The 23,795-nt window shown below is 57.7% G+C and overlaps 2 protein-coding genes across 5 annotated transcripts in view; one reads left to right on the forward strand and one right to left on the reverse strand.

The window, feature by feature from the left end:
* Positions 1-1,084: 1,084 nt before the first annotated feature.
* Positions 1,085-20,549, reverse strand: ABCD1 (ATP binding cassette subfamily D member 1). Its single transcript, XM_017516688.2, has 10 exons — positions 19,206-20,549; positions 15,447-15,627; positions 9,229-9,368; positions 8,971-9,139; positions 8,253-8,347; positions 5,431-5,576; positions 4,985-5,130; positions 2,751-2,835; positions 2,476-2,601; positions 1,085-2,332 (listed from the first exon to the last, which is right to left on the reverse strand). Exons 1-10 carry the CDS (start codon positions 20,103-20,105, stop codon positions 2,086-2,088), a joined length of 2,235 nt encoding a protein of 744 aa, XP_017372177.1. The 5' UTR covers positions 20,106-20,549; the 3' UTR covers positions 1,085-2,085.
* An 89-nt stretch (positions 20,550-20,638) lies between these two features.
* The window catches only part of BCAP31 (B cell receptor associated protein 31), a 29,459-nt gene continuing 26,302 nt past the window's right edge, over positions 20,639-23,795 (forward strand). For 2 of the 4 annotated variants that reach the window (XM_017516693.1, XM_017516698.1), the window contains exons 1-2: positions 20,639-21,023; positions 22,098-22,233. In XM_017516693.1, coding sequence (XP_017372182.1) covers positions 22,142-22,233 — 92 coding nt within the window. In that variant the 5' untranslated portion in view covers positions 20,639-21,023; positions 22,098-22,141. Of the gene's footprint in view, positions 21,024-21,330; positions 21,555-22,097; positions 22,234-23,795 lie in introns of those variants that run through there. The other 2 variants (XM_017516695.2, XM_017516697.2) reach the window with 2 other exon arrangements.

Consider the following 23,795-nt stretch of genomic DNA (forward strand, 5'->3'; position numbering starts at 1 on the left):
AGTTGGGTTTCTGAATGGACGTCCAACTTGTTGATTCCCGGCGCTAGAATCTGAGCAACCCACTGCGCCGGCCAAAACAGCAGCTTTAAGATTGATGGTGCCTTTCTGACTCTGCACCAAGAACCGCCGCTCCAAGGCAGCGGCAAAACCGCCTCACCGGCCTCAAGAGTCGCGCTGGCGACACGTGGGGCTCCTCCGATGGGAATCTCCCAGTGGGTGAGCAACAAAAATTGATCTGAAAGTGTGGCGTCCTCTCGTTCTCTGCTCTTTCAGTGGGAGCTGCAATCCCGAGCTGCTAGTGCTTAGCCATCTTGGATCTCTCTCTACAATTCTTTTTTTAAAAGGAATTCCCCCCCCCCATTTTCCTTCCCCCACCCCAGCCCCTGGCACTCACTATTCTGCTCTCTTTCCCAATGAGTTTGCCTGTTCTGGACATTTGTCTGGCTTCTTCTAGGTCCATCTGTGTCATGTTACGGCTGAATGGCACCGCACTGTGCGGGCAGGCTGTTTGTCCTTTTCTCTGCTGATGGGCAGTCGGCCTGCCCCACCTTTGGGACGCTATGGCCATCCGTGCATAAAGGTCTGGCCGCATGGATGTTCTCATTTTTCGTGCTTCTGAGGCCAGGTGGGCTGCGGCACTCCATTCCACCCAGTCACCCTCACATGCAGCCACATGCCTGCAGAACTCCACATTTCTTCCCTGTTGCTGAGAGCTCCTCGGTGGCCTCTGGGCTAAGTCCTGGCTCTGTAGTGTGGCCTGCAAGGCCCGCGGGCCACAGCCCTCCCTTCCCCTGCATGCAGTATGAACACCCTGGGCTATGCCTCTGATTCCCCTCAGGTCCCTGCACAAGCGGCCCCCTGTCCCTAAAAGAGCCACAGCACAGGAACCCTGAGTCTCCGCGTGAAGCTCCGCAGAGGGCTGAACCATGTCTTCTGGTAACTTTCCCTGGCGGAGGGGTTTGGGCGTCCGGCCCATTCCTTTCCCCAGCTCACTCTTTCCCCCACAGGCAACCCACTCCCTCCTCTCCATCTCTTCCCGAGACCCGCAGCAGACACCACCAGAAGCCGAGGTACAAGGCACAGAGGAAGGACTGCATTTGCCAATGGAGGCTTTTACTGGGGGACTGGGGGTGGCGCCCAGCCCAAGGGCTGAGGGCCTGGGAAAGGCACACGGTGGCAGTGGGGTCTCCCTCGGGCAGGCGCTGGCTCTGCAGACAGCTCCCCCAGGTGACCCTTCTTTGGCACTGAGCTGGGAACATGGTGCCTGCACTCCTGGCTGGCAAGCAGAGGCCTGTGCGGCCCGGTGGCGGCTGGCAGTGTGGGCTGGCGGGGTGATGGCCCCAGGGGCTGGATTTGGCACCAGTGGGAACCGGGGCCCCATGGGACTCAGAGGCTGGGCTGCCCCTGCTGCTGGCAGGGTAGTCACATTGGCCATGGAGATGGCTATGAATAGGGAATCCAATAAATTAGGCAGTGGAAAAAGGAGGCAAGGGGCCGAGGGCTGGGCTACGCTCTCATTCGGAAGGCAGCGCTGTGCATCCCTCTCCCTCAGGCTCTCTGGGGCTCCTGGGGGGAGAGGATGCAGGTGAGGGGCTCTGACCATGGGTTCCACCGGGGGGCTTTTATGGCATCTCATGGGACGGAAGCCTCGGCTGACCACCCTCGGGGGATGGAGCGTGGGGTCTTTGAGAGACTGAGGAGGGAATTGTGGGGACTCCAGTCTTTGGAGGGAGGCTGCCGGCAGTGCCGGGACTGTGGTGTGAGGGGTCCCTGGTGCTTAGCTGCGCTGCTGTGTGGCCAGCACTGGGGCCCCCTGTGCCCCAGCTCCCTCCGTGGAGCACAGTCAAGGACTCACTGCCCTGGACAGGGCCCAGTCACTGTGGAGCAGCTCCCCAGGGAGCGGGAGGGATGGGGGATGGGGGGAGGGATGCAGGGTGCCACCCTCCATGGCTACTTTCCCAAGGGCGGGAAGGGTCTTCTAGGAGGAGGGCCAGGCATGCAGGACAGGGTGGGCATGGGTAGTTGCTGCTGTCTCCTTCATGTGATCCGAGCTTGAGAGTGGGGCAGGGGCCCGGGAGGGCCTTGTCAGGTGGAGGCACCCTGGAGGCCGCCAGGGCCTTGTGGACTTGGTGCTGGTGCCTGTGCTGGGGCCACAGCCTCGCCTAGGATCTGGCAGAGCTCCTGGAGGCGCCGCTGCATCTTGGGAATGCCCGCCAGCTGCTGCTCCAGTCGCTGCTTCTCCTCAGTCAGGCTCAGGCGGGCAGCCGAGTCCAGCTTCTCAAACTTCCAGCCGCCCTCCCCATCGAACTGTAGCAAGTGTGTGTGGTACTTCCTGGCCAGGACAGGCACAGGGTCAGGGGAATGATACCAGGTCTGCCGATGGAAGCCGCGTGCCGCTGCTGGGCCCACCAGACCACCTCTTCCCTTCAGGTTGCCACTCCCACCTGACCCCAGGCAGGGAGAGAGGGTGCCTACCACAGGGAGGGACGGTGGGTGATGGAGAGCAGAGCGATGCCCGCGTCCTTGGCCGCCTGGAAGATCTTGCCTTCCACGTCGATGCTCACAGCGCTGGTGCATTCATCCAGGAGGGCGTACTTGGGCCTGGTGATTGGGGCCAAGAGGAGAGTCTGTGAACCCTCCAACGCCTGGCACCCCATCCAAGCTAGGGCTCCATGGAGCCCAGGCCTCTCCATGCCTGCTGCTTCCCCTCCCAGGGGACCCCAGGGAGCCTGCCAGCCTGGAGTGCTCACCTGTGGTAGAACATGCGGGCCATGCCGATTCTCTGCTTCTCGCCGCCCGACAGGACATCCTTCCAGTCACACACGGCCTCCCAACCTGGGCAGGGGGCAAGGGGCTTGGCTCAGTTCAACCAGCACTGAGCCCTGGAGGCCAGCTGGGGAGCTGGGGCAGCTGCGGGAGTGAGCTGGCTGAAAAGACAGGGCCCCCGTGCCTCTGCGTCCTTGTCTGTCTGCCAGGCATTCATCATGGAGGAGGGGGAATGGAATCGTGTGTTTCCCTAGAGCAGATATGGTGGAGTCCCAGCTGCAGCACTTCAGTGTGACCTTATTTGGAGATAGGGCCTTAACAGAGGTGATCACACTAAGATGAGGTCACCAGAGTGGACCCTAATTAAGTATGACTGTGTCCTCATACAAAGGGGTGTGTGGACAGAGGATGTGCACAGAGGGAACGAGATGTGAAGATACAGAGGGCGAGGCCGGCCGTCTGCGTGCCAAGGCCAGAGGCCTGGAACACATCCTTCCTGATGGCCCCGGAAGGAACCCACCCTGCTGGGCCCTGGATCTTAGGCTGCTGGATCCAGGAGAAGACCCACCCATGCAGTTTATGGCAGCCCCAGGGCGCCCATTCAAGTTTCTTGGCACAGAGCCCCAGAGTGGCCAGCTTGCTCTCCCCAGGCCGGGGGCTCGCCACCCATAGAAGGCTCGCCATCACTGCCCTGTGCCAGCACCTTGGCAAGGCTCGCGTGGGCTGCTCGAGTGAGCAGGTGAGTCAGCCGCTGCATCGGGTTGGGGTGCTGAGGCAGAAGCGACCCCTCTTGTCTTCTCCCCATGCTGCCTTCCCCTGTGGCCCAGGGCTAGAAGTAACGACAGGGCATGTGGCCACCCAGAACAGCGATCGCGCTTCCCAGGCGGCCTTGTGGTGAGGTATGACCATGAGACAAAGTTGTGGCCAATGATATGGTGGCTTCTGGAACCTTCCTTAAAAGATAGATGGCACATACCTTTTGCCCCTTCCCCTCCACTTCCTCCATCCTATAGCCTGTGACACGATGTGAGGGCTGCAGCAGCTCTCCTGGATCATGAGGTGACTTTGGGAATGGAGGCCACACACAGCAGAGTGACCTAGTAGAAAAGCCTGGAGCCCTGGGGCCTTGGCAGAGCAGGGCCAGCCCTGGCAACCATGGCCTGCCTCTCTTGGGACCTGACAGCTCAGTAGGATACACTCACGAATGATCTCAGCCACGATTGTGGGGAGACCAGTTCTGTTCCTTGCAGCTGAACTCCATCCTAATGGCTCATGCTGGCCGGCCACAGGCCCTGGGGACTCAGGGCTGCCACAGAGGTGGGAGGGACCACACGCGTCCAGGCAGAAGGCAGCAGGAGCAAGAGGCAGGGCCAGGCCAGGGGCTTGGTGCCCATGTCCTTGAACCATGAAGGGAGCCCCAGGAGGCGGGGTCCTTGCTCAAGGCCATCTCTCACCCAGCAGTGGGGGCTGGAGACAGAACCCAGAGGCTCAGAATTCAAAGACAGAACTGGACACTCTGCCCACTGTCCCTGCAGGTGCACCCGCTCTCCTCCTCCACTCTAGGCATGATGAACACTACGGACATACAGCGCTCCTTGATAAGCCCTGGTCAAGACAACAGCTCAGCCTGGCCTCCTCTCCCAAGAGGTTGTCTCAGAATCTACCCGACTCTGCTCACCCCAGCCCCTCCAAACCTCTGCACAAACCTGACAGCGCCCGTCCCCACACATGTGGGCCTGCCTCTCCTATGCTGCCCCTGCCCACCGCCGCATGGTCCTTCCAAGAGCATCTGATCCCGCTCAGGGAAAGCCCAGGCTCCTGCCTGGTCCAGAGGGCCTTCTGTGAGCTAGCCTCTCCTGTCACCAAGACCGCAGGCTGCACTCCGCCCTGCTGTTCCTGGCTCCTGGACAGGGTGACCACTCAGCATTCTGCAGGTCTCAGCTCAGACCTCCTTCCTCTGGGAGAGGGTGTCCTAGGTTCCCCAATGAGGTGCACGCCCCTGAGGTGCCCCCTTCCCTAGGGCACCCATGCCACCTGGGGCCATCTGTGTGGGGCTGGTCCTCCCTGGTAGGCAGGCCTCGGAGGTAGCACCCTCTGCCCCACCCCTGTGGCACCTGGCACTTTAGACTCCGGGATGTGGAGATAATCTTCACCCCCTGGAGGCCAAGGGAGAGGCCAGGGCGGGACGAAGGGCGGCTGCTGGCCCTGGGCCTCCTACCTCCCTCCCGCTGCAAGATGTGGTGCAGGTGCACAATGTCCAGGATGGCCTCCAGGTCCTGCTCTGAGTAGCCCTTCCTTCGCATGTCCTCCACTGAGTCCGGGTAGATCACCTGGTCACGCAGGGAGCCCACAGACATGTAGGGCCTGTGGGAAAGCTGGGTGTCACGGAGGGAAGGGCCAGCCCTGCTTTCCCCAAGATGCTCTGTGCCTCCCAGGTGGGGTCCACATCACTACCCGTGCACATACCCCACACAGGCCCCAAACAGACAGGGCGGGGGCTGAGGTGGGTGTGGAGGGAGCAGGCAGCATAGCCCCTCTCTGGCTCTGAGGACAGCACCGGTGTCCTCTCCTGAGATGCTGACTCTCCACCACTTCCCGGGCCTCTGCAGGAAGCCACGTCTGAGCGCACAGGCAGGAAGAGGTGGGGAAGAGAAGGCTCCTCACCTCTGCGGGATGTAGAACATGCGCTGGGGCGGGGGCTTGTAGAGCACGCCGCCGTACGTGGGCCACAGCCCGCCCAGGACCCGGAACAGGGAACTCTTGCCGCAGCCGTTGGGGCCCGTGATGAGGAGATGCATGCCCTCCTCCACCTGCGGGGCAACAGCCGCTGACGCCAGAAAGCACAGCCCCTCCCCACACCCTGTGGCCTCCTGCCTGGTCTTGAGAGGCTCCCAATGCCTGAGGCCAGCAGGCAGGCCATTCTTGATCTCTTGATAAGGGACAGCAGGGCCTCGGGGATGGGATCCAGCATCCCCAGCCCTAGCTAGATTGAGCGTGAGCTAAATGTCTGGCCCAGGACACAGGAAAGGCCAAGACCCGGCCCTGTCCTCAGGCCCTGACATGCCTAGAGAACATGGGGCCAGCACAAGAGGAAGGGCTATTCCGCCACAGTTGACCGAGGAGGTGTGTTCCAACAGTTAGTGGCGCTCTCAATCCCATCCGACTCCCACTTCACTGGGAATCCACAGGGTCGACTCAGCCCCTTTTAAGGAACTGCCCTGAAAGGCACTTTGTTTTCAAGAGATGAGATCTCACTCTGTCGCCCCAGCTGGAGTGCACTGGTGCGATCACAGCTCACTGCAGCCTCCAGCTCCTGGGCTCAAGTGATCTTCCCACCTCAGCCTCCTGAGTAGCTGAGCCTACAGATGCACGCCACCACGCCTGTCTAATTTGAAAATGTTTTTTGTAGAGACAGGGTCTTGCTGTGTTGCCCAGGCTGGTCTCAAACTCTTGGCCTCAAGCAATTCTCTGGCCTTGGCCTCCTGAGTCACTGGGTACAAAAGGCATGTTCGTTCTTTATGAGACAAGGCCTTGCTCTGTTGCTCAAGCTAGAGGGCAGTGGTGGAATCATGGCTTACTGTAGCCTCAACCTCCTCAGCTCAAGTGATCCTCTCACTTCAGCCTTTCGAGTAGCTGGAACTACCGGCACAGTCACCACAATCGGCTAATTTTTGTATTTTTTAAAATTTTTGTAGAGATGGGGTTTGCCCTGTGGCCCAGGCTGGCCTTGAACTCCTGGGCTTAAGCGATCTGCCTGCCTTGGCCTCCCAGAAGGCCGGGATGACAGCCATGAGCCACCACACCCGGCCCAAAAGGCGCTTTCTTTATGGTCTAGACTGATACACAGACCCCACTGCCTCCCATCTCTGCCTCCCCTTGGCTCAGCATCACAGACCTCTGGCTCAATTCACTGATTCCATGGTCCTCGCAGGAGCTAGGAAATGCCTGCTGTGGGAAAATGCCAGCCAGGCTGGAGGCAGGCTGTGTGCAGGGAGGAGGCCATGGGGCCTGGAGTCAGTGAGGCTCATGGTAACAACAGCAACGCTACATGGGGCTCCTGTGGAAGACCTGAGGTTGTGGAAGTGTGTTCCCTGAAACTCCTGTGCGGGAACCCTAATCCCTACTACCTCGGAGGATGAGCTTATTTGGAAACAGGGTCATTGCGGACATGATGAGTTAGATTTGGATGAGGTCATTCCACAGGGTGGGCCCTAATGCAGTGTGACCCGTGTCCTGACAGAAAGGGAGGACGGAGACATGGACACACCCAGAGGGAGAACGCCGTGTGGAGACAGAAGCTGAGGCAGAGGGGCAGAGCAGGAGCTGGGACAGAGGCCTTGGCAGGAGCCTGCCCCGCCTGCGCCTTCCTCTTGGACTGCAGGTCACCCCAGCCGGGAGAGAGACCATCTCTGCTGGGGAAGCCACTTGAAATTTGTGGCACTTTGTGACAGCAGCCATAGGATGCTAATGCAGCCACTCGACTGTCCCCTCCCAAGGGGCTGGGCCTTGGCCTGGCCCCATCTTGCACACCCGGCTCCCTGAGTTTGCCTGCTGTGCTGCCTGGGGCCAGCCTGGAAAGCACCCCCTTGGACCCACTGGTGATCAGCTCCCCCGCCATCCCAGGAGTGGCCACTGCCTGCAGCGATGGGTAACCACCTGTGCCAGCCCCTGGAGCCCTGGTACGCCCCTCCTCTCACCTCCTCTCTGCTTTCTCCTCTGTGAGCTGCCCTCAGGCCCACAGCCCGCGCTCGCTCCCCTACCCTCAGCTGCCTGCCCACTTGCTTGCGGCGACTCCTGGGCAAGGCGTCATTCCACCCATACCACCCCCAGGGATGTTGACCACTGTTCTTGTGACCCCTGCTGTCCCATGTATAGCTGTCTACCTGGAGACCTTTGTAACACTTTAGTGCCCTCCACGGTGGGGACTCCCTGAGCGCAGAGCCCCTGATTTACCTCAGGCTCTGCTGCCTAGCTCAGAGGTCAGGGGGCACTGGTTAAATGAATGAATGAGTGACTCCTTGTCACTTCTCTGCCTGTCCCTCCACCCCAGTCTCCCCCTCACTCCCTAGCCCCATCCAAACCCCCATCTGGGGACACAGGTGATCTGTGGATTCTTTGCTGTGGTCTTCCCAGGGTAGTCAAGGAGTGGTTTGAACCAGCGCCCCCACCCGTCTTGGCTTTCTCGGGAGTGTGGGGAGCTGGCATCAGATGATAGGGCCAGGAATGCTGGGGTGTACCTTGGCCAATCCTGGTATCTCTAGTCTTTTTTATCAGCCTTGCCTCTGTTGCCCCTGATGAACAGTCAGAGACACGTTGGTGTCTCACCTGGACCTTGGTCCACCTGCCACGTAGATCTAAGGACAACGGTTGTTGCCAGCACAGACAGGCGGGAAGCCAAGGGCTGAGGGTGGCAGATATGTGTGGCCAGGCACCCTGGCCCCACGCACTCAGCCCAGCCTGGCTGTCACCCTCCCCGCCGGACCTACCCTGATGTTGAGGCTGGCCACCACCACCTCTCCGGTGGGCGTGATGATGGGGATGTTCTCGCAGATGATCCCCTGCTCCACGTCCACCACCTGGCCTGCAGAGAGAGCACAGTGTGAGGAGAGGGAGTGGTGGCGTCCCCCTGCGTTCCGGGGGATCTGCATGCCCCAGGCTGTATGCCCTCATTCCCACCCTGTGGCAGCATGCCAGCCGGTTCCCCACCAGCAGCCTGTGGTCCAGGGCCCCTCGGGAACACAGCCAGGTCTTTCAACGAGCCAAACTATTCCCGTAGTGTCTAGTACGGTTCCCTGGGCTGCCACCCTCTGGTCCTCTGGAACCCTCCCCTCTGGGGGCCTCCTCTGCAGCGCCTGCCTCCCACGACAGCCAGCAGCTGGCACACTGTCCGCAACTTTCTCTTGCTGCCCTGCATGGGGGAGGGGACTCCATCCCCCTTGTTTTCAACCAATAAGCCAGGCCGGGGCCCTCAAAGGGCAAGGCAGCAGGGTGGCTGGCAGCACCTCTCCCCAGAAAACCCTCCAGGGGCCTGGTTCGACCAGGCCTAAGTCCTCAAACCCCTTGCCGGGCAGCCCTCCTGTTTCGGGTGGACTGGGATGGGCCAGGAGCACATGGGGGGCCCTGAGTGAGGGGGCAGGGATGGGAGGAGCTGGGGTAGTAGTAGCAGCAAGCGCGGGGTCACTCACAGGGAGGGGACGGCCTTACCTTGGATCTTCAGGGGGCCCTCCACACGGACACCGGCCCGGCCTATGGTCCCAGACCCTGGCTGAGTGTCCTCCAGCTCCCCAGGCCTCTTGAAGTGACAGCGCTGGACATCTGCAAACACCTGGAACATCTCGTGCACTCTGGCTGTGTACCCAGCCAGCTCTGTCACCTGAGGGAGGCGACTCTGGCTCAGCCCCTGCCATGGGCAGGGAGAGGAGCATGGCAAGGATAGCAAGGGTGGGGCTGGGCCGGGGGTACCTCCTTGTAAGACGACATGATCCTCTCGGTGGCATCTGCGGCTGCTGTCAGGAGGTTGCGGGCGATAGTGAAGGCTTCTGTGCGCTCGCTGACCAGCTCCTCCTCCTCCTCCAAGGCCGACTTCCTCACAGCCTCTGCATCTGCAAAGCCCAAGAGGGACGGGTGGTGGGTGGGGACGGGCAGAGATGGGAGAAAGTAAAAAATGAACTGCTGGAGAGAAAGACGAGGCTCTTCTGCAAATGGTGCTGGGACTACCAGATCTCTCTCTCTCTATCTTCATGCGCAAGAGAGGGACCTCTCCACACCACACAGACAAGCCAACCTAGAGCGCAGCATAGGCTGACATGTAGTGTAGCCCAAATTATGAAACTCTTAGAAGAAAACAAGGGTAAAGCTTCATGACTTTGGATATGGCAATAGTTCCTTCACTAGGACACCAAAAGCACGACCAACAAGAGAAAAACAGATCAACTGAACCTCATCCAACTAAATACTTTTGTGCACCAAAGGACAACATTGAGACAGTGAAAAAGACGACCTACAGACTGGGAGAAAACACTGCAATGGTGAACCACATACCTGATGAGGGAGCAGTATCCAGAATATATAAAGAGCTTTTACAACTCAACAACAGAGATAACCCCATCACACATGGGTGAAGGACGTGAACAGACATTTCTCCAAATAAGTCATACAAATGGCCACTCGGCACAGCAAAAGAGGCTCAGCATCATTAGTCATCAGAAAAATGCAAATCAAAACTACCAGGAGATACCTCCTCACACCCACTAGGTGGTTAGAATGCAAAGGAGATAACCAGTGCTGGCCAGGATGAAAGGTGGAACCTCCAGCACTGCTGGCAGGAAGGTCAAACGGCACAGCCATTATGGAGAACAGTCTTGCAGCTCCTCAAAAAGTGAGCCCTCCAGTTACCATGTGACCTGGCAGCTCCACTAGAAATGAAAACATATGTGCACATAGAGACTTGTCCATGGATGTTCACAGCAGCGTTATTCACAACAGCCAAAACATGAAGAAACCCAAATGTCCATCAAGGGATGAACGGATAAAGAAATTGTGGTCTGGGCGTACAATGGAATATTATTCAGCCATGAAAAGGAATGAAGGGCTGATTCATCTTACGCCATGGACGAGTCTTGAAACCATGATGCTCAGTGAAGAAAGCTAGTCACAAAAGTCCACGGAGCATATGATTCCATTTCTAGGAAATGTCCAGATAGGCAAATCCACAGAGACACGAAGCAGATGAGTGAGTGCCAGGGGCTGGAGAGAGGGAGTGAGGAGTGACTCTTCATGACTCGGGTTTCTTTGGGAAATAAAATAAAATAAAAGCATTCTCGAGTTAGTAGTAATGGCTGCACAACTCTGCGAATGAATTTAAATTGTACCTTTGAAAAGGATGAATTGTATGGTATGTTAATTACATCTCAACAACATTGATCTTTAAAATGCACCAGTAGGCATCTGGCTTTCTTTCTTGGCACCACCAGCTCCTTCCACCTGCCCTCTGTCCTGCACCACTGATGTTGCCCCTCGTGGGTTACATCTGAACTTCGTCATGTAATGCCCAGGGCTGTTTGGCTTTGAAATGCCAACATTCCACTTTCTTTCTTATTTTTTTAGATGAAGTCTTGCTCTGTCACCCGGGCTGGAGTGCAATGGCATGATCTCAGCTCACTGCAACCTCTGCCTCCCAGGTTTAAGTGAGCCTCGTGCCTTGGCCTCCCAAGTAGCTGGGATTACAGGAGCCTGCCACCAAGCCTGGCCATTTTTTTTTGTATTTTTAGTAGAGACCAGGTTTCACCGTGTTGGCCAGGCTGGTCGCAAACTCCTGACCTCAGGTGATGCGTTCACCTCAGCCTCCTGAGGTTCTGGGTTCCAGGTGTGGGCCAGTGCCTGGCCTCACGCCCCACTTGCCTGCCCCCTTCCCCTCTGGGCCGACAGCCATATTGTTTGGTCCCTGCTTCTCCCAGGAGCTGCTCCTGTCTTAACTTGCTTTTTCGTCACAGTGTAGACCCCATGGCAGCACCCTTGACCCTCATCAATGGCCTGGACTCTCCGTCTCTTGATCCTTAGAGTCCCCACAGGAACAGAGGTGGCAGGAAGGAAGGTTCTGTGGAGGACCTGAGGACTCTATCCAGGGGTGCATGTGACCCTGAGGGGGAACCCTCAGGGATCATTGGCTGGGGGCTGGGGAGGACATGGAATGCAGAGTCTGCTCAGGGCCATGCACGGTGGAAAGGGGCCTGGCCTGAGAAACTGGGAAAATAGACTGGGCTGGCAGGGTGTGGATGTTCATCCTAAAGGTCAAGGCCTTGGACCTTCCTTCCCACTGTGCCCTCAAGGACACAGCCCTTCTCCCCAGGTGTTCTGAGAGCTGGACAGTCGCTGTGACAAAGGGAAGGGTCTACAGGTCTTTGTGTTCAGGACATCCTGGCGCAGAAACAGCTGTCCTCTGCGGGTTCTCTTGGAGCCTCGGGCAACTAAGGCCAGGGCCCCGGAGCTGGACACAGCAAGTTCTTGGGGCTGGAGTGGGAGGCATTAGGTCCTGCCCCTTTCCTGAGCCCACCTTCCTTGCAAGTCAGCAGAGCAAAGCTTATCTAAATCTTCCCCACCCGGTAAGAGCCTGCCTCCCCACCCAACCCCCAGCATGCTCTGCCTCCTTGAAGCACCTGGAACCCTCACTAGCCACTGGTGCAGGGTACACAGTATGGACAAAACAAGACAAAAATCCCTGCCTCCATGGAGCTTGCCGTATAGGGCAGGGAGAGAGCAGTGAGGCAGGGAAGGAGACAGGAAAGGCCTTGCCTAGAGGGACTGAACCATGGGCAGCAGAGGAAAGAGTGCAGAAATAAGAAGGCTACAGGACCAGGCATGGTGGCTCACACCTGTAATTCCAGCACTGTGGGAAGCCAAGGTGGATGGATCACCTGACATCAGGAATTCAAGACCAGCCTGGTCAACATGGTGAAACCCCATCTCTACTAAAAATACAAAAATTAGCCAGGTGTGGTGGTGCATGCCTGTGGTACCAGCTACTTGGGGGGCTGAGGCAGGAGAATTGCTTGAACCCAGGAGTTGGAGGTTGCAATGAGCCAAGATTGTGCCACTGTACTCCAGCCTGGGTGACAAAGTGAGACTCCGTCTCAAACAAAACAAAACAAAACAAACAAAAAACAGAAGGCCACAGGACAGAGCTGATCAAGCTGGGGAAAGGGAGCACTTCACAGCCTTCAAAGGCTGCTGGTTCTGAGGACCACCAGAGCAGGGCCAGGAGCTCGTGCTCCTTTGAATCGTCCACAAAGCGTGGCACGGCAGAGGCTCAGAAAGTCCTAGGCCTTCAGCACAGGGAGCAGCCCAATGCGACCAGGGTAGCCATGGAGAGAGGCGGCTGCAGGTGCTGTCTTGAGGGCTGTCTTGGTGCCTGGGGCTACGTATGCCGATTGGGCTGGGCACCCACGCTGGCATCAAGGCTGCCCCTGATGTGCAGTCCCTGAATTACATCCTTTCTCTTGGTGAGTCACCCAGAGGACAACACAGGCAGCTGAGGGCATGGAAGCCCCAAGGTGGAAACAGGAACAGGGAGAGAATCAGACTTTTGTTTACAAATCGAAAATCCTCTTCCCACCGAACTGAGTAAACTAGAACACTATTTCAAGCGAGCCAAGCCTGACAGAAAGCAAGGGAAACTCCTGGGACCAAAGGGAAGCAGGCGGCCAGGAGGTCCTTTGAAAGCCGCAGAGGCAGGCAGGGCAAAGACCAGCACGCTTTCTTTGCTTATCGTGCGCTCTATGTGCACTGAGAATTTCTAATGATGCGCCTGGAGTTCAAATGAATTCAAATGAAACTATCTCTCAATTCAGGAACCATCCCCTTCCCGCACTAGCTAAGGTAACATGAAAATGGCCTCCAATGGCTTACCCCGGAGTGCTTGGCCAAAACAGAGGAAATATGGCCTTACACCCTCCATTGAGGCCACACCAATCCCCATAGAAGTTCTGTTGCAAAACCCACAAGGAACTGATCTGCCATGAGTGAAGATCAGCAGACAGAAGACAGGTGAATGAGACTCCCAAGAACTGAAGCAGACCAAACCATCAGATAGAGACAGTGGAGTAAGTCTGACTAACATGATATGCAGCATAAAAGGAGCCGTCAAAAAGATGAGCAAATAAGACACAGAAACAGCGTGACACATGTACTCGAAAAATGAAATTTCCATTTACAAATTTCTATTTGAAATAGAATCAACTAGAACTTACAGAACCAGTCACTGAAATGTGAGCACAATTCCAATTAGACATGGCCAAAGAGAAGACTGGTGAACTGGTGAACCAGCGGGCAGGAAGCAGGCCTGCGGGAGTCCCCAGAATTCGGCACAGACAGTGTGAGATGGGGACCAGTAAACAGAAACCAAAAGACACAACGAAGAGACGGAGAAGCCCAGCATGGCTGGCAGGAGTTCCAGAAGAGGGTAAAACAATGAGAGTCAGGCAACATTCGAAAAGATAATAGCTAAGAATCTTCCAGAATGATTGAAAAACCTGAATCTTCAAAGGACATATAGCAAGTCTCAAGCAGAATAAACGGAAAATGACACCTAAACATGTCATAGTGAAACTACACAAAGCTAAAGAGAAAGGAAATCATCAAAGTACCCAGAGGAAAAACACAGTTACTCAGGGAGGCCGATTTGTCAGCAGCTACAGAAGAAGCAGGGAGACAAACACTGTGAAAGGGCTGAGAGAAAAGAACCGTCCACTTAGATTCCATTGTGCAAGTCAACTTCAGCTTGGGAGTAAGGGTGGAATAGAAACATTTTCAACAAAAAAAATCAAGAATGACAACAGGCTGGGTGTGGTGGCTCACACCTGTAACGCCAGCACTTGGAGAGGCCAGTGCTGGAGGACCGCTTGAGCCCAGGAGTTCCACGCTAGCCTGGGCAACACAGCAAGAACCTGCCCCTACAAAAACCGAAACAAAAACGAAACAACACAAAGAATTACAATAAATAATCAATAATTTCCCGTGACAAAACCCTTACTGAAAGAACCTTTTTAAAAAACTAACCACAATTAGAAGTACTGATGTCTGTTTGTTCTAGTATACTTGTGAGTTAAAAAAAAACAACTCAAAAGATGTCTATTTGGAGGAAGATAACGGAGCATAGAGACTGAGATGTAAGAACAAAATGGTTAGCACAGAAATCAACAAACCCGTTAGCGAGTTTCAATGTGCATGGATAAGGCGATAGCAAAGAAGAAAAACAAGGTACAAATCCAACTCTTGGCTGGGCTATGATGCCACGCCCCACAGGGGCTGCTTCTGTGTTCTAAGGTCCAGGAGGAGGTGGAGCTATTGATTAACCTAACGAGTACGCCAGTTGATCTTGTAAAGGGTAACCACGAACAGACTAAAAATAGAATGCAGAAGTTGCAATCCAGTAGAGGAACAAAACAGGAATGTAATCCCAGCACTTTGAGAAGCTGAGGCGGGAGGATCATCTGACTAGGAATTCGAGACCAGTCTGAGCAACATGGAGAAACCCTATCTCTACAAAAAATATGAAAATTACCCAGGTGTGGTGGCTTGTGCCTATAGTCCCAGCTACTGGGGAGGCTGAACTGGGAGCCAAGGTTGCACCACTGCACTCCAGCCTGGGCGACAGGCCCATTTCAAAAACCAAAAAACAAAATAAAACAACAACAAAAAAACCAGGAATGCAGAAAACCTAAATGTTGAATCTTATCACTAAAATAACAGGTAGAACAGGCTCCCCACTCCTTTAAAACGCCTTAGGGTGAGGTTCCCCTCTGCAACTTGCCAGAGCTGTTTTAGGGCTGAGGAAACCAAGGCTGGAGTGATCCAGGTACTCCCCACATCCTCCCACCCCTAAGGTGCAGCTGGGTTGAACACAGGGACAGGTAGGTGAGGGTACCTGTGCCTGGAGAAGTGACGTGTGGTGTCCCTGACTTGCAGTCCTGGGCTTGGCTGAGTGGTACCAAGGGGCGTGAGGTGCGTGAAGGGAAAAAGGCAAGCCCAACCTCTGGGAGCATCAAGGGTGGCAGCAGGGCCTCAGTGGCCCCAGCAACAGAGGTGGGAGGCGGGCTGGCTGAGCTGGGCCCTCGTGGGCCCAGTACCTAGCGGTGTGGGGGACGGGCCCCTGCCCTGGATCCTCCTGGAGCCCTGGCTCTCACCTGACTCTGAGTAGCCAGTGGCGGTGATGATGGGAACAGCCACCATGAGCAGGCCTGAGGCGCTCCACACATACTTCATGAGAAACTGCTCCAGCATGACATACCACAGGCGTTCCAGAAGGATGAGGTTGATCTGCGAGGCCAGGTTCTGGTAGGAGTGCTGCAGCAGCGCCAGCTCCACCTGGTGGGGGGTGACAGACACAGAGAGGCTTCGTGGCTGTGCACAGGGGCAGTTCCCATGGGGGCGATGGTTGGAGTCTTCCAGAGCCACTCACACACGCTATGCCATGGATGGGCATGAGAAGGCCAAGAGTGGGGGGTTACGAGTGGGTGGGGCCAGGTCTGAAACTCAAGGTGTGAGGGGTATAAGGGCCTGCCTGATGTCCCAGTGCGGTTTCCATCCCCTCTCCACTCCCTGTCTAGTCAGGATGCTCACCATGACCCTGTCGGCCCTGTAAACCAGTCCAGGGTACTCACCTTGTTTCTGTCTTCTGCAGAGCCCATTTCCCCCTGCCAGCCCCCTCCTCCTGGTCCAGAGAGATCATCCATCAGCTCTAATTTTTCCCCCTAAACTAAGCAAAGAGCAGCGCAGGACAGCAAGAGGCAGTGCTCTTGGGCTGGGTACAGTAGCTCACACCTGCAGTCCCAGCACTTTAAGAGGCTGAGGTGGGAGGATTGCCTGAGCCCAGGAGTTGGAGACCAGCCTGTCCAACATAGCAAGATGCTGTCTCTACCAAAAATAATTTTAAAAAATTAACCAGGCATGGCGGTACACACCTGTAGTCCCAGCTACTTGGGAGGCTGAGGTGGGAGGATCACAGGAGCCCTGGAGCTTGAAGCTGCAGTGATGGTGCCACAGCACTCCAGCCTGGGCAGCAGAATGAGACCCTGTCTCTTGGTTCTGAAAAACTCAGTTCGAGTCTGGGCCTATTTAGGCCCTACCCAGTCCCCATCCCCTGCCCCCATCAAACAGGGGTAGCTTTGACCCCACGTCCCACTGCTACCCTGAGCATTGCTCATTAACCTCCGCTTGGGCTGAGTCACACCCATAATGCCCACCTGCCTGGCCCAGCCCCCTCTTTCCCCTCCCATAGTTCCTTTCGGTGAGAAATTTGCATGGCATTTTCCCACAGAAACCAGGATATGCTCCTGAGCTGGGCCCTATAGGACTCGCCCTGGGGGATGTCCCGACGACTGTGGAGCCGGGACCTCGCTCCCTCAGCAGTAGGCAGGCCTCCCCTGCTCTTCTGTCTCCCTTCTTGCGCTGGCCACCACCACATCAGGACACCAGCAGGAGGGGAAAGGGACATCTGCAGGGAAGAGGTGGCAGCAGCAGTCAGACAAGTGGGGAAGGTGGGAGGTGTCGGGCAAGGTAGCCAAGGGGTTGAGTTTCTGGGCTCAGTCCAGGGGCATGTACCCCAGCCTTGCCTCCCCACAGCCATCCGAAAACAGCTGCCCAGCGAGGCACTGTTTGCCAAGTGCTCTCCTGTCTCTCTGCATCTGCTTCTCACCATGTCCCACTGCATGTTATTAACGTGCTCACTGTACACAGAACACTGAAGCCCAGGGAGGCAAAGGGACCTGCCCATGCCCATACAGCTTGATGGTAGCGACCAGTGTGGGAATTTGGACCACACTGGCAGAGACGCTAGGAGAACCAGATTTTTTTTTTTTTTTTTTTTTTTTTGAGACGGAGTTTCGCTCTTGTTACCCAGGCTGGAGTGCAATGGCGCGATCTCGGCTCACCGCAACCTCCGCCTCCTGGGTTCAGGCAATTCTCCTGCCTCAGCCTCCTGAGTAGCTGGGGCTACAGACACGCGCCACCATGCCCAGCTAATTTTTTGTAGTTTTAGTAGAGATGGGGTATCACCATGTTGACCAGGATGGTCTCGATCTCTTGACCTTGTGATCCACCCGCCTCGGCCTCCCAAAGTGCTGGGATTACAGGCTTGAGCCACCGCGCCCAGCGAGAACCAGATTTTTTAAATGATGCTTTGACTTATCAAGAGAGGTTTACTTTGTTCTCGAGCAAGCAAGAGATTGTGTGCGTGCATGTGCACGTGTGTTTCAATAAGCCTCCTCGTGGCAATCCCAGGAATGACAGAATACTCTACTCTGTGGCCTCCAGCCAGTCAGCTGCTTCTGCCCTGAGCTGAGCCTAGGCCAGTGTCCACGGAGACATCAGCCAGCAGAACTGGCACGGGCCATATAACTGCCCAGCCAGCCATCGGGGGGTCCTATCACCCCACACAGCTTTCCAGCTGAGGCCTATGCGGACAGGCTGCAGACGAATATGGGGCCCTCCTGCCCCAGCCGACAAACTCTCTTGGCCAACACACTACTTCCTGATGCTAGCCCAGACGAAGGCCTTCAAACAACCAGGGATCTCTCTACTTCCTGAAGCTAGCTCAGATGAAGGCTTTAAAAAACCAGTGATCTCTCTTCTGCCCCTGCCACCCAGGTCGGCCTGTATAGCTCAGCTCCCCGAAAGCCCGATCTCCCATTCCTGAAGCAAGCACCCTGGCCATCCAGACTCGTGCTGGGAGCTGGCAGGGGTGCCAGCCAAGGCTGACAATGTAGCTGCAGGGAATGTGCCAAGTGCCTCGCCCAAGGCTGCGGCTGCCTGCCAAGGTCCTGCAGCCCAGCATGCGGGAGAAGAGGAGAGGGAAGCCGGGGTGGTGGCTGAAGTCCAGGTGCCTTTTCTCTGAATCTGCAGTCTGGCCCACACCTGGGATGCCCCTCTCCGTGGAGTTTGGAGACAAGCCTGCTTCTCTGCTGGTGCACAGTCAGTGAGTCCAGGTCCCAGGGCAAGAGGTCACCTGACCCAGGGAGCACACACAGGCCTTCAGGGGATGAATGCCATTGTGCCCTTCCTCCCAAGAAGCACTGGGGAACTGAAACTGAGTCGCAGAGAGACGGGCTCAAGGCAGCTGCAACCCCAGGCACGAGGAAGGGGAGGGGCCGAGCCGAGATAAAGGGAGCGCTGACCTGGAGTAACCTTTCCCAGCGCCTGCCTAGCCTGCCTGCCCCGGCCCACCAGGGAGCCAGGAGACAGACCCGGCGGCGGTCGGAAGGGCGGCCACACCAGGAGCAGGAAGTGTGTCCCGCCGCAGTGGCAGCCTGGGGCCGGCATCTCTGGTCTGGTGGCCCGGGAAGACAGCTGAGCCAGTTGGTAGCTGGGCAGGCCCGTGGGCTCAGGAGGCGGTGGCCTTGACCCCAAGTCCCACAGCTGCACTGGGCGCTGCTCATTAACCTCTGCTTGGGCTGAGTCATGCCCATAATGCCCGCCTGCCTGGCTGGCCAGCTCTGCTGGACGCCGGACTTCAAAGGGCCCAGGGGCCCAGGAGGGGCTGGGCAGCAGGCTGCATCCGGCGGTTGCCGCTCATGAATGGCAGGCATCTCCTCCTAGCTGCCTCCAGGAGTGGAGCGGGCAGGAGCTCTCAAGGCTCAAACCGCTAGGATCGCAGCTCTAAGGCCAGGACAACCTCCTTGAGGAGGAGAGGAAGCAGAAGTGGCCTGGAGAATGCAGGCAACCAGCACAGGCCAGTCCCCACCCAGCTTTCCTGTCTCTCCACTACCTCCACTAGTCCACGGTGGCCCAAGGCCCTGCCCACCCCAGCCTCACTCTCTCATGGCCTGCCCACACCTTTGGCATCAGACCTGGCCTGTCCCGGGCTGTCCCCACCGCTCATGACTCCCTGCCCCTGGGCCTCCCTGCCAAATGCTTCCCTCCATGCCCAGCACCCCAACCTGCCCCACCTCGTGGCCCCCGTAGAAGGCGATCTCCTCCGAGTTGGCCACCACACGTGAGTGCATGTAGCGCAGCTCCCCCTTCCGCCGTGCCTCCTCTGCCACCAGCTCCCCGAACTTGGGCGAGAAGGCCCGCAGCACGTTGGCTGTGAGGAACACCACGAGGCCGGCAATGGCCGAAGGCCAGGCTGTGCCGGCTCCACGGGAGCGGGCAGCCCGAAGCAGGGTGTAGGAAGTCACGGCCACGTCCAGGAGTGGCTTGGTCAGGTTGGAGTAGAGGTGGGCCACAGAGGCCGCGAAGGCCACCACGTCCTCCGTCAGAGACTGGTCAGGGTTGCGAAGCCGCCCGTCCATGTTGCTGACTCGGTAGTAGGTCTGCTGGGAGAAGTAGAGGCTGTAGGCGTGGGCCACCAGACGGCTGCGGAAAGACAGGGCCAGCTGGCCCTCCAGGTAGCGGATGGCACTGTTGACGAAGGTGGCAGGGAGGGCGATGAGGAGCCACTGTAGCAGCTGCCAGCCGAAGGCCCGAGGGTCCTTGCGCACGATGCAGCGGGCCAGCCTTCCGTCCAGGCGGGCCACATACACCGACAGGAACGTGCGGCTCACCAGGGCGGCCGAGTGCAGGGCCAGCAGCCCCGTCTCCCGGCACAGGACCCGCGGGAACAGCAGCCGCAGGAGCCACAGGAGCCTCTGCAGGAATACCCGGTTCATGCCGGCCTTGGCCGTCGCGGCCCCGGAGGCGTCCTGTGTGGGGTCCCTGGCGGGAGCCTGAGGACCTCTGGCCAGGGCCAGGCACTGGCGCACCAAGGGGTAGGCTTTGTGGGCTCCATAGGCCGCGAGGGCCAGGAGCACCGCCGTGCGCTTCAGCGTGCTCCCCCGCCAGGGCCGGGGCGTGGAGAGCACCGGCATGTCACCTGGGCTGGCTGGCGCGCAGGGGCTGGGGCTGGTGCCTGGGGCAGCAGTTGAGGCAGGTGGCTGGAAGGGTTGTTGCTCGGACCCTGGGCCTGTTGTCTAGGCAACTGGAAACCTTGCGGTGGCCCCTGAGACTGTCGCTTTAGGCCCCCGGGGTGGTGCTGGGGCCCCTGGTGCGGTGGGCTCAGGGCCCTCCAGGGTCGAGGCCTCTTCGGGCAGCCCAAGTGGAGGAACTTGGCTCTCCTGTCCTGTCAGTGCCCTGGCCCCTGAGGTCAGAACCTTGAGAGGTCTCGGGGAGAGAGGGCGTCTCTTCCTCTCCACCTTCTCCTCCTCCTCCCCTGGTGGCGCCCCTCCCCAGGGCACCAGGCGCGTCCGTCCGTTCCGCAGCCTGGTTGAAGCGACAGTGACTCCTCCACCGGCCCAGAATCCCCACCCATTCACCCCTCCCCAGGGGCGAGTCGCGGGAAGGAGAGGAGGCGGAGGAGGGGTGGGGGGCGGAGTCCGGGTGCGGGAGCCCCACCCCGTTCTCGCCCCACCCCGTTCTCGCCCCGCGGCGGGGGCCCGCCCACTCCCGCACCACAGAGACGTGGGATGGCCGCGCGGGCTAGAGAAGCGGCCCTCGCCGGCCCGCCAACGCCCCGCCCTACCCGCGTGCCCGCTTCACCCCGCCCTTCTCCCCGCCCCGCGCGCCCGGAGCCAGAGGCGCCGCTTCCTCTCGCGCCCGGGGCGCTGGCCCTCCGCTCGGGGGCGGGAAGCGGCGGGGGGCGGAGCCTCTGAGGCCTCGCGAGGGCTAGTGGGCGGTGCCCGGCGGGCGCTTCCGGTTTCCGGCCGCGGGGTAAGGGGCGGGGCTGGGAGTGGGGCTGCTGTGGGAGAGTTTGGCGGCTGCGGCGGGGCTTGCGGACTGTGGGAAACTCGGTGAGCGGGCTCCGCGCCCCGGGCTGGGCTCCGGGGCTGCCGAGCCTCCCAGGCCCCTTGATGTGGGAGAGAGGCGAGCAGCGCTGGGAGGCCCGGGGGCCGGGGAATCTCGGGGCCCGCAGCCTACCTGGGTTTGAGGTTCAGGGCCGAGGGGAAATTGGGCGGCATCTCTAGGATCTGGGCTCGCGGGCGGGGTGGGGAGGGGGGTGGCGAAGCCCCATCCGTAGGAGCGGCGGGGCTGGGCCTCGGGGACTGTGTACCCGGTCGGAGCCACGTCGGGGGGCCTCCGGTGCGCGTGGCCGGCTCTCGCTCTGGGTGGGCGCTGTGGCCGGCCGGGGCTGCTGGAAGGGGCCCTGACGTCTGAGAAGACTGCGTGTAGAACTTTCTCCGTATGGGGCCTTGAGGTGCTCGGTCGAGACCTGCTTTTGCGCCTGGCCCCGACTCCTGTCCTCTAGGAGTCGCTCTTGCGGGCCTTCAGCCCACCAGAGGCGGAGCGGCCCCGGGCGGAAGGCTGCTTAAGCCCCGAGGGAGGTGCTGGATTCCCTCGGCAGACGCCGTGGGGAGGGTGCGGGGGGGCGGGGGCGTCGGCAGCGCTTGGACGAGGTGCGGCCCAGGGCCCTGCTCGTAGCGGGGATTTGGGCTCTCAGAGCGCCCGCCTCTGCGGCTGAGCTCCGCCTGGCAGGGAAGGGAGCGCCCGATTGGTGCCAAGGCGTGCTGATACTGCTCTTCTCGAAGAACAGCTTTCCAGTTAAACGGGCGTCGGGAGTCTGGGGCTCCCTGGGACAGGGATTGTTGGGAGAGGTGGCTCTGGACGTGTTGACACACGTGTTGGAGGGGGGCAGGTAACTGACCAGTGAACGGAAGTTTGTGGGGCCTGTGAACGCTGCTGGCCTAGCGGCCTTGCCAAGTGGAGCCCTGCTTCCGCCAGCGCTTCAGAGACTCTGAAGCAGAGTGCAGGGGTGTGTGTATGTGTGTCAGGGTGGAGAGTGGCGGTCCCAGCCTTTGGGGGTACCTGAACTGGATGTTCTTGGCTGCCCAGCGCTTACAAGTCTTGTTTCTTCTGTGCCCTGCCAGGAAACAAGCTCACATCTCCCTGTGGGAAACCTTCTAGCAACAGGATGAGTCTGCAGTGGACTGCAGTTGCCACCTTCCTCTATGCGGAGGTCTTTGTTGTGTTGCTTCTCTGCATTCCTTTCATTTCTCCTAAAAGGTATGGCCTGTGGAGCAAGCAGGCAAGTTAGGCAGGGGGGTTCCTGTGCCCTAGCCCTGGGACTGGTGTGTGCAGCTCGTGGACCCTGGAATTGGGGCCTGATGGAACAGGTAGAACCTGTCCGAGGTGGGGGTGGCAGGGGTTGTGTGTGTTATTGCCAGCCCTCCCCAGGGTTCTGCTTCATCATGACTTGCTCAGTTCCTTTCCCGTGTCCCCTGCCCTCTGGTCTTCAAAATGTCCTGGAGAGGCAGGAAGATCTATACTTCGGTTCTGGAAATGATGCCCTCCTGTCTACTCTTGGCCCCTGGGGTGCTGGGATGGCAGCACGGGATCTGGAGGACTTGCACCACTGGGTCACGTTGTTGCTGATTTGGTGACTCCTGTCCTCCTAACTAGTCTCACTGGCATTGCGCAGTGGCTGCATGAACATTACTCAGCCTGTAAAGGATGAAGCCATATTCCCTTTTAATGAACAGAAGACCTGTTAAAAGTGAATGAGAAATTAATTTTTAATTATGTTTAATACCTGAACACATTATCCCTATTTAAATTACAATGTTACTTATGAATAAGGGCAAATTTCCATAGGTTTTTTTAAAAGCTGTTTTTTGGTGAAAAATGACAGACCCACTGCTGCTTGAGGAGGATTCTTGCAAAAAACCAAACCTTCGTGCAGTTGACAGGACATGCAGAGACAGAGGGCCCCAGGGAGCTTTAATCTGGGAAGCTGTAGAGGACAATCTGGTTTCTGCACAAAGGAAACTGGAAAAGCAAATGAAAGAGGGAGAGGGAAGGGGAACTTACAGAATAAGAGAGATTTCAGACACTTACCTACCAAATGCCTGATCAATTCCTTATCGGGTCCTGATTCAGACAAATGCTGCTGCCTGCAGTGATTGGCCTTTTCAACTCTAGCTTTGATCACGAGGGCTTCTTGTTGGTTTGAACAGTATGTAAACACTTCTGAAGTTTCTTAGAGCTGCATCCCAAAGCATTTGTGGATGGAAGTGATGTGAGGTCTGGGGTCCATCTCATCATAACCCAGGGTGGCGGGGATCTAGACAAACCAAGCTTTATCATGTGGAAGACAGTTTAAAGAAATAACACATGTATGGGGTAAACATTTGGAATATTGCAAAGGGGAGTACAATGAAAAGTAAGTTCCCTTCTTGGAGACTACCACTGTGTGGTTGGTTTGTTTTTTAGACAAAGTCTTGCTCTGTCACCTAGACTGGAGTGCAGTGGCGTGGTCTTGGCTTACAGCAACCTCCACCTCCCGAGTTCAAGTGATTCTCCTGCCTCAGCCTCATGAGTAGCTGGGACTACAGGTGCCTGCCACCACGCCCAGCTAATTTTTTCTTTTTATATTTTTAGTAGAGATGGGATTTCACTATGTTGGCTGGGCTGGTCTCAAACTTCTGACCTCAGGTGACCCGCCCACCTCTGCCTCCCAAAGTGCTGGGATTCTAGATGTGAGCCACTGTGCCTGGCCAACTACCAGTGTTTAAGATTAGTTTTCCAGACATTTCTATCTATACATGGACCAGCATTATTATTATTAT

Source organism: Cebus imitator, unplaced genomic scaffold (genome assembly GCF_001604975.1).
Source record: "Cebus imitator isolate Cc_AM_T3 unplaced genomic scaffold, Cebus_imitator-1.0 Scaffold599, whole genome shotgun sequence".
NCBI lineage: Eukaryota > Metazoa > Chordata > Mammalia > Primates > Cebidae > Cebus > Cebus imitator.

Bases quoted from the DNA above. Each gene is read 5' to 3' on its own strand.
- ABCD1 (XM_017516688.2), bottom strand. From the start codon at position 20,105: ATGCCGGTGCTCTCCACGCCCCGGCCCTGGCGGGGGAGCACGCTGAAG. The intron at 9,140-9,228 runs GTACCCCCGGCC...CGCCTCCCTCAG, and splicing joins TCATGTCGTCTTACAAGGAG to GTGACAGAGCTGGCTGGGTA. The intron at 5,577-8,252 runs GTAGGTCCGGCG...GTTGCCCCGCAG, and splicing joins TGGCCAGCCTCAACATCAGG to GTGGAGGAGGGCATGCATCT.